General features: G+C 34.2%; 1 protein-coding gene and 1 long non-coding RNA gene across 3 annotated transcripts; both read right to left on the bottom strand.

The window, feature by feature from the left end:
• Nucleotides 1-208: 208 nt before the first annotated feature.
• Nucleotides 209-3,362, bottom strand: LOC113727848 (uncharacterized). Its single transcript, XR_011839642.1, has 4 exons — nucleotides 3,174-3,362; nucleotides 2,270-2,603; nucleotides 1,777-1,823; nucleotides 209-1,671 (listed from the first exon to the last, which is right to left on the bottom strand). It is a non-coding gene; the product is annotated as an uncharacterized lncRNA (long non-coding RNA).
• Nucleotides 3,363-8,521: 5,159 nt separating this feature from the next.
• Nucleotides 8,522-15,178, bottom strand: LOC113727847 (shaggy-related protein kinase alpha). 2 transcript variants are annotated; one of them, XM_027252221.2, is made up of 13 exons: nucleotides 14,935-15,178; nucleotides 13,471-13,624; nucleotides 13,252-13,344; nucleotides 12,597-12,656; nucleotides 12,201-12,473; nucleotides 10,864-10,938; nucleotides 10,087-10,143; nucleotides 9,845-9,985; nucleotides 9,701-9,751; nucleotides 9,393-9,488; nucleotides 9,212-9,295; nucleotides 8,999-9,101; nucleotides 8,522-8,911 (listed from the first exon to the last, which is right to left on the bottom strand). In XM_027252221.2, the coding sequence occupies exons 2-13, from the start codon at nucleotides 13,582-13,584 to the stop codon at nucleotides 8,829-8,831; spliced, it is 1,230 nt and encodes a 409-aa protein (XP_027108022.1). In that variant the 5' UTR covers nucleotides 13,585-13,624; nucleotides 14,935-15,178; the 3' UTR covers nucleotides 8,522-8,828. The 2 variants fall into 2 exon arrangements, with proteins under 2 accessions (XP_027108022.1, XP_027108023.1); XM_027252222.2 differs by having other exon boundaries at nucleotides 13,471-13,602; nucleotides 14,935-15,167.
• Between the last annotated feature and the right edge of the window lie 233 nt (nucleotides 15,179-15,411).

The raw sequence follows: 15,411 nt of genomic DNA, 5'->3' as shown, positions 1-15,411 counted from the left end.
GAAGAGATTGATGAGCTGGAGTGATATAAAACATGGTGTTAAAATGAAATCCCATCCTCTTCAACAAAGCTAGAGTGATAAACCTGATATACAAACTATCAACTTAGACTACGCCTAGAAAAGTAGTGCTATCTATTAACAGTGCTGCAAAAGCATGAAAACCAAGATAATAAGAAGAAGAGAAAAAGATATTAAGCACTTGTACAAATGACAACAAACTCATTCCCTAAGCTTCATAAGGTAATCATGAAAATTATACACCAAATCAAAAAGAGAAGCTAGCAACAGAGTCTCATAATCCCCTAAACTCTTATAAATTCTATCTACAGTACCTTTAGCTCCACCACTTACATGATAACCAAATCAACCGAAATCAATTAAATGTCCAACATACTACAAATTTGTCAATAGATTTCATCCAGTATTTTGCACCCTGTCTTAAAGAAAAATAAACAACAAAAACAACCTCCACCAACTGCATCACTTTGGAGTAAATTAACTAGGATAAAGCATCAACAGAAGATAAATGTATCAAATTCCCTTCTCATAGAAGAGTTAATTCAACACACCTAAAACAAAAGACAGTTCACTAACAAATTAGTGAGGAAACACTGTTCAATAAGTAAAAGAGCAGAACTCCCTAGTTAAATATGACTTCAAACCCAACAATTCTGCTATCCTAAAAAATAAAATCTTCAGAATATTCAAGTTTCAATGCACCTATGTGAAGCTTCAACACATGCAAAACAATTCTAGAAGGATCTTCTTCAAGAATACAAAATCATTAAATAGGTAACTCGAACAAGAGAATTTGGTATCTCAATTATTCTAGTGCATATAAGGAACAAAGCAAATCATTGCTTGAAGCAGCGTTTTATCAACCTGCAAACGACTCATTGTGCGTGCCAATTAATTGTTCTATTCCCAGATAGGCCAGTGTACACTGTAACTATATTTTTGCACATCAATGTGCCTAGTTACTTTCCTTGCACTTAAAAGGTGATTCCTTGATGTAAAAGGTAATGTGTTTACAGCCATCTTACTTGTTAGATTAACCAATTCGGCTTTCCTTTTTGCTCTCTCTTTCAGCTACACTAGCCTAGTTTTTTCACTGTACATTATTCTCAAGATCTATAAACTCAAGCAATATCACGTATGTATAAAATTTGAGGCATAAGCATTGTGCTAATTTTTTTTTACACGGTTATTTCTAAAATCTAGCCATTTACAAATTTATTGTGCTCCAACCAAGAAATAGTAAGTTTCTCCTTAAGAAAATCTTTTACACGTCATTTGATAAAGTCAACCAATTTCACATATTATTGCAGATGAAGCACGAGTTTAAAACAAAAAACTCACTAGCAAAACTTGCCTGCCAGAGCAAAAGGAAAAAAGAAAATCCAGATAATAAAGTCAGATAACAACTGCCAAGTTAACTAGTTAGACAGTGCAAGTAATCAAGAAGCTCCCCATTCCAGTTAAAAAACTATCATCTTCAATGGTAAACTTGACTCTGTCAACAAACAAAACAGAGAAAGAAATCCACTGTCTATTTTACATATGTTTGTAAACTTGCTTAGACTACATTCAGTAAACAGATATGTTTTATGTTACCTATTGAAGCAAAGGAGATCATCCAGTAGTGAAGTTCCCATGTGAGTTCATGATCCCCTAAAAGAGATGCCAAAATTAGTAATACTAGTTATAGAAATTGGAAGCAGTAAAAAGTGAGTCATGCGACAGCAACAAAAAGTAAAAATCAGACCTATGCAGTACCTTACAAAATATTGTGAATAGTTTTTGCAAAATGACCTTCAGCTTATCTACAAATAGAAACAGAAAATCAAAAAGATAAGTCAATGTAAACAAGGAAAACAAAAAACACAAAAGAAATTGATTTTCTTCATACCATCGCAGCACCCAGTGAATGCCACCATTGGCATTATGAACCCAATAAGGACTGTAATAGCCAAAATGACAAAAAATAACAATTTTGGATGCACAAAAAATTGTAGCGAGCGTAAATGCTGACGAATGTGGTATACACACTGGTCAAAAGCTACAGGACAGTCCACAACGATATCATCCAGCTCAAGTTTTTTATTCATTTCTGTTGTAAAAGACTTCACTTTAGTTTCAAAGATTCTGCAGTGTTGTCTGATATTTTGTATAGACCAATTGAGCGAATTAATCCGCCTGTTGGAGTTAGATAACATGACAATTGAACCAAACCAAAACATTAACATCATTGCTAAAGAAAAAACTAAACTCTTCAAGCAGCCTAATTTCAATCCAGCGAATATGGTACTGCCTCCGGTGAGTGTAAAAAAGAATTGAATACTGGTTTCTGTAACTTTTCATCCTTATCAAAAAATTCTTTGCATCTATCTTCAAAGTGATCCAGTACTGAGAGAAGATCTTTCCGCACACGAAACATTTGAATCACAACATGACCAGAATTGCCATTTGATCCTTGGGAAGGCCTAGGTTGCTCATCAGTCCTACCAAGCAACTCAATTTCTCCTTCTTGAATAGCATCCTTCTTCTCCTTCTTCTTATTTTTCTTCTTCTTCTTATTTTTCCTTTTTTTGGCCATTACGTCACTGATAAGACAAATTGACACAATTCATTAATGGCTTCTTTCACTGCAACTACATGATCCTATGTCATACCTAGTAGCTCTTAGAGAAACCATAAAACTATTCAGCTGTGAATTGATGGCAACAATTTAAGCTCAATGTATCCAACATTCACATGCAAAAATCAAATTCTCATATCAAAAAATCGCAATTTCAAAAATAGGTGCATAAAATCATTGACCAAACAATTTAAATGTTCTTTTAAGTACTGATAAACGAAAATTAAACCAGCCACGAGCATCATATATCCAACTTAAATGCATCATTCTATCATAGAGGCAAAAACATAAAGAATCCCTAAGAATAGGCCTTTTTCTAGCATTTGTTAAAAAAAATAATAATCCTTCTAAAGGAGCTAGGGTTTACAAGTGAAAATTCATATAACAAATGGTTTGACGTAATCATTTGCTATGAAATCAAAACTGTGACCTTACATACTAAGCCTTCCGAAGAGCTTCTAAATTTCTAAACTATTAAACGACAACGAGCACACACACACGCGCACAAAGCCACCGAATTGTGCATTGTACTGACCAATGGAAGAAAAGAAAAGCGGTTCGGCGGAATTCTAAACCTCTGATTATGCTTGACAACTGACGATTGGTTAAGAACCAAAAAAAAATGGTGAAGCCTTGGGGAAGAAGATGATAGCTCTAGCACTGAGGAGACAATACCCAGTAGTTTTCGCGGCTAAATTTGTACTGAAGACTAGAGAAATTTTGATTACAAATATATATATATATATATATATAGTCCGTTTTCTGCCTTCACTGTCAATTGATTGAGAAGCTCCACCCCGTAGTGCTCAGCCAAAAGTGGACCAGGCCAGATGGAGGTTCCACGAAGCCTGTCGCAATAGGTTTTAGATTTGATGGACCAGAGAGCCCAGAAAACTTAGGTTAGCCCAAGATCAAATTTTAGAGACCAGTTCAGGCCACGAATATAGATAACTTCTCACGGACTGCACCTTAGTTGTAAGAATTAATATATAATTTTGTTTCAACAATATTCCAATTAATATGGAATTGTGGACCATGTTCTAAGCAAGATGTACCCGAGTCCTTAATCACATTGCTACAATTGTTGTTTCTTATGTGCTGCTATTTTTGTTATTTAGTAAGTAACAATTATAATCATGTAATTTATAAGATTAGTTCTTATACTTTAGACATAATTTATAATGAGGAATAGATTAATTTTCAGTATACTTTTTTTTAATATAAAACTGATGAGTCTTTGCTCATACTTGTAATATTCAAAGTTAGCAGATATCAATTGGTCCATTGTGTCTTTATGAAAATCAACATTCTTCTGTGTATATTTTATTTCTAGTAAAACATATTAATAGCAGAGGAAGAATATCTTAATACATCATCACACACACACATACATTTATTTTTTAATTTGTGACTCAAATTTCTATTACTAGACAATTTTTTTCCTGTTCATTTGATTTACAGTGCGATTCAATCCAAAATTTACAGCTGCGGTGGAATTGACTTGAATAACAATTGAAATTTAATGTAGAAATAATCTTTTATTTACAATATATACAATGCAAATGACATGAATTCATGCTAACTATTACTATATTGAGATTTAAAATCATAATGAAGAATGAACTATAATAAAGATTTCTGAAACTGAAATTGCCTCGAGAATAATATATTCAAGAATTAAATAGTTTGGTTTGTGGTTTGGTTACATAAACCTGATTTTTTTACCGCCCACTGGGCTTGGTTTGTTTACCTCCTATAATGGTTCATACAAAATCCCCATAAGTATCTCATATGCTGCAAATAATCTATCTCCCAGTCCTCCCATCCGTATCTTTCTTCTCCCTTTCAAACACTTCATATGTACAACGTTTCTTCATTTCAATCAATACCCCAAAAAAAAAAAACCATTGAATCATACATTGACTTCCCTTGGTCAGTCTTTAATGAATCAATTTACTATGTTAACTACCCAAATTAACACACTTCAACATCACGATGATGGTTGTCTGTTCTGATCTTGGCAAAGATAATGGATCCATCATCATCAGATAAAAGCCTTATTCTGTTAGCTTTTTTCTGAGTATAACAATGATTTATAGGGTGCTTCTGAAGTTCTTGCTATAGCGACTCCTCCACCATCAGAGGATCTGAGTTACCTGAAATCATCAGCTCTGAATGTTTGGTTTCATGGTGTTTATGAAGAAGCAGATCCATTTCTTGTGTAGCCAGAAGAAGGCGTCTTTGCTGGATGTTGTGAAAAGATCTGCTAAGGGTGTTACGGGGGTAGAAGTTGTGATCCATGTGAAGGCCAAAAATGATGATGGGACTGCATTGATGGATAAAATATTTCGTGCTGTGCATGCCCAATCAAGATTGGATGGTGGTGACACTCCTGTGGTTGGGCACATTGCGAGAGAGGCCCCTGAAGGAAATCTATTGGAAACCTGGGATCAGAGATTGAAGAGTGCAAATTTTCAGCTTCGTGATATAACTAATGGCTTCTCAGACCTATTTGCAATTAAAGAAGCTGAGATCACAAATGTGAAAAAAGCTGCCTACCTGACTTCATCAGTTATGAAGCATTTTGTGGTCCCAAGGTTGGAAAAAGTAATTGATGAAGAAAAGAAAGTTTCTCATTCCTCATGGATGGATGACACAGAAAAGGTTATACTGGAACCTGCAAAGATTAAGGTAAAGCTTAAAGCTGAAAATGTTGATATCTGTTACCCGCCTGAGTTTGATCTTAAACCAAGTGCAGCTAGCAATGATAGTAATCTTTACTATGATTCTACCAGTGTAATCATTTGTGCCATCGGTGCTCGTTATAACAGCTGCAGCTCAAATGTTGCTCGGACTTTTTTAATTGATGCTAATCCAGTTCAGAAAAATGCTTATGCAGTCCTTGTAAAGGCACAGGGTGGGGCAATCGCTGCTTTGAAACCTGGAAGCAAGGCTGGTGATGCATACCAAGCAGCTGGTGCGGCAGTTGAAAAGGAGGCAGCAGAATTAGCTCCAAGTTTGGATATGGGCTTGCATGGCAAATCGTAGGAAGTCTCCATTTGGCCTTGCAGAGAGTGATTTCCCTGTTAGAAACTTGGTTAAATGAGCGTACATTGAGATAGAGATGATGTTGATTTCTGAGATGATTTCTTTGCAGTTAAGCTAATTTTGAAACCAATTTCCTCATCTTTTAAGCTTCTTTGGCTACGGAAACATTAGAAATGGAATGGAAACCCCGCTTCACTTGTAATCCGTCGGGGATGTGTGCAAGCCGTTCGTCCTCAATTGACATACTGGTGTCTTTCTTGGGGAGAATGTGCACAAAGCATAACGTCACTTGTTCACAGGAATGACAAGTAATTGTACGTACGGTGAGATTCATAAAATGTCATATCCGAATTTATCGTGTAAAAAGATTTTGAGATACCCTACATATTTCAAATAAAAAGATTTAGCAATAAATATAAAGACGGGTGATTAAGATAGGTAGACTAAAGTCTTGTTTGATAATCCAATTCAGCGCTTAAATTTAATCGATTCAAACTTTAATATATTTGTATTTGATAATAAAAAACAAAGCATCTTAATTAATTAAGTAATTTTAAATTATTTAGACAAGACTTACTTCAAGAAATAAGTGGTAAGCTATTCATGTATAATTTAATGTAGAATAGGTTCAAATGTTAAAATTTCAGTTCAAACTTCCGATTTTATACATCAGGTTTCAAATTTCAATTTTATCAAAGGATAATTGCAGAAACCACCCTTGAGATTTCTGACATTTGCACTGACCTCCCCTCTAGGTTTTGAAATTGCATTCACCTCCCCTGAACAGTAACAATTCGTTGCAAAAACCTCCCTGACAAGTGACAGCTTTTGTAGAAGTGAGATAAGAAATTTCTTCCAATTTTGCCCTCTTCTTGCTTGACAATTATTATTTGCTTGACAATTGCTTAACTAATTATCTAATTAGTTAATAGTTAAACTAATTAACTATTAACTAATTATCTGATTAATTATTAATTAATTAACTAATTATCTAATTAATTAATTAACTAATTTCTATTTTATCTAATTAACTGCTTAACTAATTAACTAATTAACTAAAGCTATTGTCTGTCCGAAACTAACAAACTATTTGCATGTTATACTAATTAACTAATTAACTAACTAACTAATTAACAGACTATTTGCATGTTAAACTATATGCAGTACGTATTACCTATTTAAAGTATCGGCTCTTTATGAGTATTTTATTTTCAAACATTTAATTTATGATAAAAACATCAATGTTTGTAAGTAAAATTCAAAAAGTGTTACAGTAATATTCTTACAAAAAGGGTGGGGCATAGGGCCATAAATTAAATGTTTGAAAGTAAGAATATTGATATAGGGTGGGGCATAGGGCCATAAATTAAATGTTTGAAAGTAAGAATATTGATATTTTTTGTAACACTTTTTGAATTTTACTTACGAACATTGATATTTTTATCATAAATTAAATGTTTGAAAGTAAAATACCTATAAAGAGCCGATACTTTAAATAGGTAATGCGTACTGCATATAGTTTAACATGCAAATAGTTTGTTAATTAGTTAGCTAATTAATTAGGTAATTAGTTAATTAGATAATTAATTAGTTAATTAGTTAAGCAGTTAATTAGTTAATTAGTTTAACATGCAAAGAGTTGTTAGTTTCGGATAGACAACAGCTTTAGTTAATTAGTTAATTAGATAAACAAAAATTAGTTAATTAGTTAATTAATTAGATAATTAGTTAGTTAATTAGTTTAACATGCAAATAGTTTTTTAGTTTCGGACAGACAACAGCTTTAGTTAATTAATTAATTAGTTAAGCAGTTAATTAGTTTAACATGCAAATAGTTTGTTAGTTTCGGATAGACAACAACTTTAGTTAATTAGATAAACAAAAATTAGTTAATTAGTTAATTAATTAATTAGATAATTAGGTAGTTAATTAGTTAAGCAGCTAATTAGTTAATTAGTTTAACATGCAAATAGTTTATTAGTTTCGGACAGACAACAGCTTTAGTTATTTAGTTAATTAGATAAATAGAGATTAGCTAATTAGATAAATAGAAATTAGTTAATTAGTTAATTAATCAATTAGTTAATTAGTTAATAGTTAATTAGATAATTAGTTAATAGTTAATTAGTTTAATTATGCAGAAATAGTTTGATTAGTTAATAACTATTAACAATTAGATAATTAGTTAATTAGTTAATAGTTAATTAGATAATTAGTTATTAATTAATTAGATTATTAGTTATTTAGTTAATTAGTTAAACTATGCATAAATAGTTAATTTAGTGTAATTTTTATTAACAAATGTTTTGTTGGGTTTGATGAAAGTACTCATCACATTCATTTGGTAAAATTAAATCAAGTCAGGGGTACTTTAGTAAATTGACCCACTTTTGCCTATTAAATTGCCTCCAACTTTTGATAAGGAAGGTAAGTGCTATTTCAAAATTAATAGGGGAGGTCAATGCTATTACTATAAAAATCAGGGGAGGTTTCTGCAATTATCCCTTTTATCAAACAAGCAATCTTATAGTAGTGTTGTGCTTTATAGTAGTGTTGTGCTTTATAGTAGTGTTATGCTTAATAGCCACTAGCTTTAAGGAGCAACCGAAGCCTTTTGAAGGTGTTGCATTGCATCAGAGTGGTGTGTTAGCTATCAGCTAACAAAATGAATTAAGAATAAATCCTTAATTGAATTGATTGTTTGTTTAAATTGAGAACCAATAATTTTTTTGAACTATCTCAAGGAAGGGATTGAGTTTTAAATTAAGTTGGGCTTTATATGGATGTACACGCATCCATCATGAAGGAGTACAAAAGCTTCTCGACCATAGCATATTAAATCATTGATCACTCCGACAGATTACATTGAACACCAAGAACACATCATGGTTCAAATAGTTGATTATGTTTATCAACACAATGTTACAATATGCTGGCTGACAACAAGAGGACAGCTAAACATGGTACCCAAGTTAGTTTTGGTCGTCTGATTTGATAGCATAAGCCTAAAACTGCTCTTACAATACAACGAGATACAACCGGAAAGTAACAAGGGGATATAGAAGAAGAAGACACAATAGATTTTCGAATAATTGAAACCACAACTTCCATATGAAATGGTTTCTTGTCAACCTTTACTCATTCACAGTGCAAGAAAGGGGCACTGCTTCCTAGCATGCTCTGGGATCAGTTTGACAAGAGTCTCCACCGGGACACCCTTCAACTCTGATAGCAAGAAAAAATTCAACAAATTTAGTTGGAATTCACATTAAAAGGCGAGAAATTCCATGAGCCTGTCAAGAAGTTTCATACCATGAGGCTTAAAGTTGAATAATGGAGGAAGAAAACGTCCATTGGGCAAGCGGCTGGATGGATCACGTAATTCATCAAAGAAAGGATGGGTCAAGGCATCCAGCTGCATTAAAATTAAATCCAGACATTGCAGATCAAGCCTCCTCCACAAGAAATATAAGTTTCAATTAGAGGGACGAGAAAAGGTTCAAGAGACAAATTGCACAAACTCACAGCTGAGCATCGTAAATTAGGAGAGTACTGAAGGAGTCTCGAAACCAGATCAACAGCTTCAGGGGGCATACGCTTATGGAATATCTGACATTCAAGGGAAACAATAAAAGAGCTGAATCATAAAAAAAAAAAAAAAAAAAAAAAAACAACTCAAGGTTTTTTGCTGGAACTCAACAATTACCTTGTGCCATGGATGAGCCTTAATCTGTGGAAATTTGAATTCAGTGTAGTTGGGATTCATGCATTTGATTTCCTCCCTTGTCGGAGTACCCAAAACCTGAAAATGTCAGCTTTATTACAAGGATATGAAATAACCTGAAAGGCTACCAAACAGGGAAACCAAAATGAGCATCTCCCACATGATGCTCATCCAAACCAATTTATTTTAGCTAGGATAAACAAGTGAACGGGGAAGTCAACAGTATTACTGCAAATAGAACTGCAACCACCAAATGTCAAAGCAAGGAAAAGATCGACGGAAAATGGTACCTTAATGATCTCAACAAGTTGGTCCACTCCACTCTCACCAGGAAACAAAGGCTGAAAGCAAATCAGAAACCACACATGTATGTTAGAATCTACATGATAAACAAAGGTCAAAGGAACAAATGCACAAAGAAAACCACATTCTACCTGTCCAAGTAGTAGTTCAGCAAGGACACAGCCAGCAGACCAAATGTCAATGGCAGTCGTATACTCAGTTGCCCCGAATATAAGCTCAGGTGCTCGGTAATACCTAGAGCAAATGTAAGAAATATTCGGCTCCCCTTTTACCTGCCACATTCAGGAGTGAAAAACATCAAGCATCAAAGAAAAGCACGGAGTGATCAGAACACCATTGAGTGCAGATGTACAGAAGGAACACCAAAGCATACCAAAACTTTAGCACTTCCAAAATCGCATAATTTAACCTGATGAGTATGAGGATTCACCTGTGACAAGAAATAATAATCTCAGCCACAAAGCAAAATTCTATCTCTAAAGGTACATTCAAATATGAATGAGACCTTGAACTTGATATTCGAGGCAACATCATATGTATTGAACAAACAAAACAATTTCATCAATAAAAATCATTTAGATATTGAATAACCAGTAGTAATTCAAGAAAATTTGATAAAACATTTCTGTAGTTGAATGCAGTTACAATTCAGATGAACATAAAACAATATTATGGCAGTGTCTTTACCAAAATAAAACCTTAATAATCCCAAGAATCAAGCCCACTGATTAAGGATCTTGTCTCCTCATCTTGAGTACAAGGACTCGATTCTCATTTCCTGCTTCTTCCTTGCCATCCCTCCCTTCTATAACAATTTAAAGATAAAAAACAAAGAACAAGAACAACAAAATACACCAACCCATTACCCCAGAAACCCCCAAAATAGATGGGAACAAAACCAAAAGAAAAGTTTTAACACACTAGCACTTCACAATTTACTGGACCTTCAAGACATTGTTCCACTCTGCTGGAACAGGTAAGGATAATTAAGGAAAAAAAGAACGTGTAAATGACAATGACGAAAAAATTGCAATAGTTTCTAGAAGGAAAAAAATCAAACAACAAACCAGTTGAAAGCAAAATGCAACAGTTGTGCTTTTAAAGTAACACCATGAAAACGCGTAAGCAAATGGTTGACATGATATCATACCAGGAGATTTTGAGGCTTGATATCCCGATGACACACTCCAATACTACGATGGATGTAAGACAGGGCCCTGAAAATCTGCAGCACAGTAGGATGTCATTCTCTAGACAATACAGAATTTTCAAACCAAACTCTCAGGCAATGAGTTGTGCTGAAAACTTGACAATAAACCAATTATTGGAAAACGATTTTCCGCAACAAATGAAGTTACACAAGCAAAGGAGAAGCAAGAGAACCCTGAACTGCTAAGAGCGCAGCTCCTACTGATATTAATTAATCATTTGTTAAATTTTTCTTTCATGTTTTCCAACAACAATGAACTAGCATAGCCAGCACCTTATGCATACTCAAGAGTCATAACTTGATAATACATGCATCCGAGTGTGTAGATGACCCTTAAAAAAAAAATTTTTTTTTTTTTAAAAGGCTCCTCAAAACATATTTAACATGGAATTTGCGGTTTCCCTCCTGCCATAAAGAAAGTCAGAATACAACAAGATCATGGCAGACACCATTCTGCTCACATCAAAACGCAAAATCCATCTGACATCTCAAACTGCAAAAACTTGGCACAGCACTTTGCCATGCAGATGCAATCTGAGGAAGCTGTACCATTCATGTACATCATGTATAACTACTCATTCAATGACAAAACAAATATGTGGAATTGAGTTAGTCTGTGTTGACACAAGTACACCAAATTTATGAATAATTTGCTAAATGTTTCTTTCATGTTTTCCAACAGCAGCAAACTTTCGTAGCCAGCACCTTATGTAGACTCTGTGTCATAACTTGCCTTGACGATACATGCCTCTGAGTGTGTAGGTGACCCTTAAATGTTTCTTTCATGTTTTCCAACAGCAGCAAACTTTCGTAGCCAGTACCTTATGTATACTCTGTGTCATAACTTGCCTTGACGATACATGCCTCTGGGTGTGTAGGTGACCCTTAAAATATTAAAAACCTCCTATACACATAGTTAACATGGATTTTGCAGTTTCCTACCATGAGAGAGCAACACTAGATGACAAAATCATGGTCAGACCATGTTATTCACATCAAAATCTATCGAGAATTTCACCACTAACATCTCAAACTGGAAAAATTTGGCCCAGCACTTTGCCATGCTGACGCAATCTGGGGAAGCTGGTACTATCGATGTACATCATATAAAAATATTTATACAATGACAAAACAAGTATGTTGAATTAAGCTACTATACGATCACAGAAGTACACCAAATTGGGTACATGCATGAACTTGCAAACACTTAAAAAGTCTAACAAACAGTTCAAATAGGGCATATGAATGACTTACAGAATCAATAACTGGAAAACTACCTGATATGTATACAACTTCACATATATCAGGGGCATCCTTTGGTTCAACTTATTGTAGTGCTTGATAACACGATGAACAGTTTCTGGGACATACTCAAGCACCAAATTGAGATATAATTCATCCTTTTCTGTAGTTGAAAAAAAGCAGTGCTTCAAAGACACAACATTTGGGTGGTCAAGTAGGCGCATGGTTTGCAACTCTCGGTTCTTGTATCTCTTGTCTTGAAGAACCTTCTTTATAGCAACAGTCTCACCTGTCTCTAAACATTTTGCCTGGAAAATTTTTGAAATTTAGCAAGAAAACAGGTGGTCTACATATTTACAGGGAAAAGGAAGTACAGTGGCACTATATCCCCATCTCCAACCCAAACTCAGGCAGCAATTGACACGTCTTACCTGGAATACTACTCCAAAAGATCCATGCCCAACAACACGCTCTGCCATGTAACTTATGGTCTGAAAACACCAGAACACATTGTAAGTTATAAATTCAGGTAAGATTCAGTGTCTGTACTGCCTGACAAAAACAGAAGGAAGAAAACAAAACATAAGATATTTTTTTTTTGCGTATTATTCCCCATTTTGTTAGTATATCTAGCCAACAGCTATTCTTGCAATAATGCACTAGATAGTGAAAACTCATTTCTTACAATAAACTTTCATAAAATAGAGCACATTACATTCTATTTTCTCTTCCTTTATACGTGTAGTAACAGTAGCTCATTCATACTAACAAGTCCATACACACAATATTGGATAATTTCAGAACCATCCAACTCATATATTAGCCACCTCAGGGGGTGTGGTGAGGGTTGGGTGCTAAGGTGAGAGGGATTATAAGTAGGAAGTCAGGGATAATCTTTAAAAAAAAAAACCCATAAATCTGCTATCAAACAGTTCCTGTTCTATGACTAGTCATCTATTAGTTTTCACAAGAAACAAAAGGCTGAAGATGCAAATAACTACTAGATTTGGAGAAAAGACAAACTTGTCATGTGCAACAAAATCTTAGAAACAGAGACACACAAAAGTAAGAGACAATGAATGCTACCTGCTTTGGCTGGCCATTGCGACCACCAATCGTTGTCACTATTATATGACCTGTCTCAGTCCCATTACCATCGACAATGGTAGCTTCCACTTCCTACCAAAACCAGATAAGTAAATCACAATTTTGAAAAAATGCCCACACAAAGAACTATAAAGCCATCAAAGAGATGTAAATGCTACCCCAGAAGAAGCAGAAATTTCGTATAGTTGAGACATGTACCTTATCATCCCTGATTTTCATGTCATTCATTTCTTCAGGTAACCTATCAACACCAACAACATGGGCACTAGATTCCCTCAAACCGGAAGTAGGTGCTACTCCCACAGATGCCATTTGCTAAATTCTTTTTCACTGTATATCAGAAATCATTAACCTGTCCAAATTTGCAATAAGAAATGCTTGAACATTAAACCCGTTTGCATAGGTGTTCATGTCTTTCTTTCACCAATTTCTCCACTTAATCATTTAACTCAGGCTATATAACAAATAAAATAGTACAAGCAAAGAAATTGAGTCAAATATATGACATGTTAGCAATTCAAACTAATTATGTGCACACAAATCCCAAATTCAAACTTCACCAGAAGCATCCTCAGAAATTAAAGCATAAAATCTTCATGTTTGAAATCCCTGGTCACACAGAATAAAATGCAATTTCTACACCATAACCAACAACTGTTGTACATAGGCTTCTCACAGGTTTATTTCTTCGTTTACAGTTAAAAGTGGATACCTTTTTGTTACCTGTCATTCCTAAATATAAATGCTCACAATAGTCTGTGCTATTTAAGTTCAACTGTCAATTATACCATTCTCATATGATTGCAAGGAAATTCAATTTAAGTGAACCAAAAGTTTAGAAATTGTTCCTTCTTTCTTAAAACTATAAATTGTAGCTATATCCTAGTAAAATTTGTACTTTCTCACCAAAAAGTACAATACAGAACCCTCCTTCAATAAAAAATGAAGGAAAAAAAAATCTAAACCCCTGTGTACCCTGGTGGGTTGGTTCCACAGTTGTACCAGCACAAGGAAATCAGCTTTCCTCAAAACAATTGGTGGACCAAAAATCACTTCTTAAACTGAAAAGAGAACAAGATAACAAAAAAAAATTTCTCTCTAAGCTCTGAGCTCTGAAATATTCTAGCCAGCTGAAAATACATAAGGCATATAATTTCGAATCTTTAGCTGAATTACTTACAAATAACTAAAAGCAAAATCTAAAAAATAGTTCAGGTATACTAGTTCATTTAACTCATCCAGAAGACACGAGAAAAGCAGCCTAAGAAAAAATACAAAGAAAGAATACACAAAAATAACGAAAGCATACAAGTCATAATTACCAAAAATTAAAGGTCATTTTTTTGGGAAAATGTTCACGTTAATAACTTTTCCAAAAACAAATTAGAAAGCAAAATCTACCAAGATCTAACGAGCTAACTCACCAAATCCAGATAAATCCACAGTACAAAAATCAGGTTTAAAAAAAGGGACAAAAAGGAAACTTATCTATTTGCTAAAACCTGAAACGCCTATAATCTGTAGATCCGCATCTAAATTAACTTCTAGTCATGAGCATCCAAAATTATCAGCAGGACAAAAGCACACAAAAAAATTTTTAAAAAAAAAGGCCCAAAACAACCACAAATTTGATGCATAAAATCGGAGAAACAAGGAATTTACCGACAAAATTAAAAGGATGGTAAGATATCACCGATCTTCATAATCGGTGGGGCGTTGTGATCAATTGAGGTGAAGATAACACCATCACCCCCACACAACACACACCAGAAAAATAAATGTAAAATGGTAATTATAGTTTAGAGAGAGAAAGAGCGAAGAGAGAGAGAGAGCTTGATGCAGAGAGAGACAGAAAGAAACGGCAAAGCAGGAGAGAGAAAGAGAGAGAAGAGAAGACAGGTGTTATGATTTTTATTTTTTAGGGGGGGGGAACTATTTATTTTCCTTTTTTTATATTTTTTGAGGGTGTCGAATACTGGGGGAAGGGCGTGACGGACAGTCAAAGCTTGGCCACTATAAATTGGAGTATTTGGGTTGTTTTTACTATTTGAATAGGAATATGAAATGATTGTGATTGTGGCATAAATCCAAATTCAAAGCAATAAAAAGTCAATAAACATATTCACATTATTCCATTTG

This window comes from Coffea arabica, chromosome 2c (genome assembly GCF_036785885.1).
Source record: "Coffea arabica cultivar ET-39 chromosome 2c, Coffea Arabica ET-39 HiFi, whole genome shotgun sequence".
Taxonomy (NCBI): Eukaryota; Viridiplantae; Streptophyta; class Magnoliopsida; order Gentianales; family Rubiaceae; genus Coffea; species Coffea arabica.
This window is presented reverse-complemented; position numbering and strand designations above follow the sequence as displayed.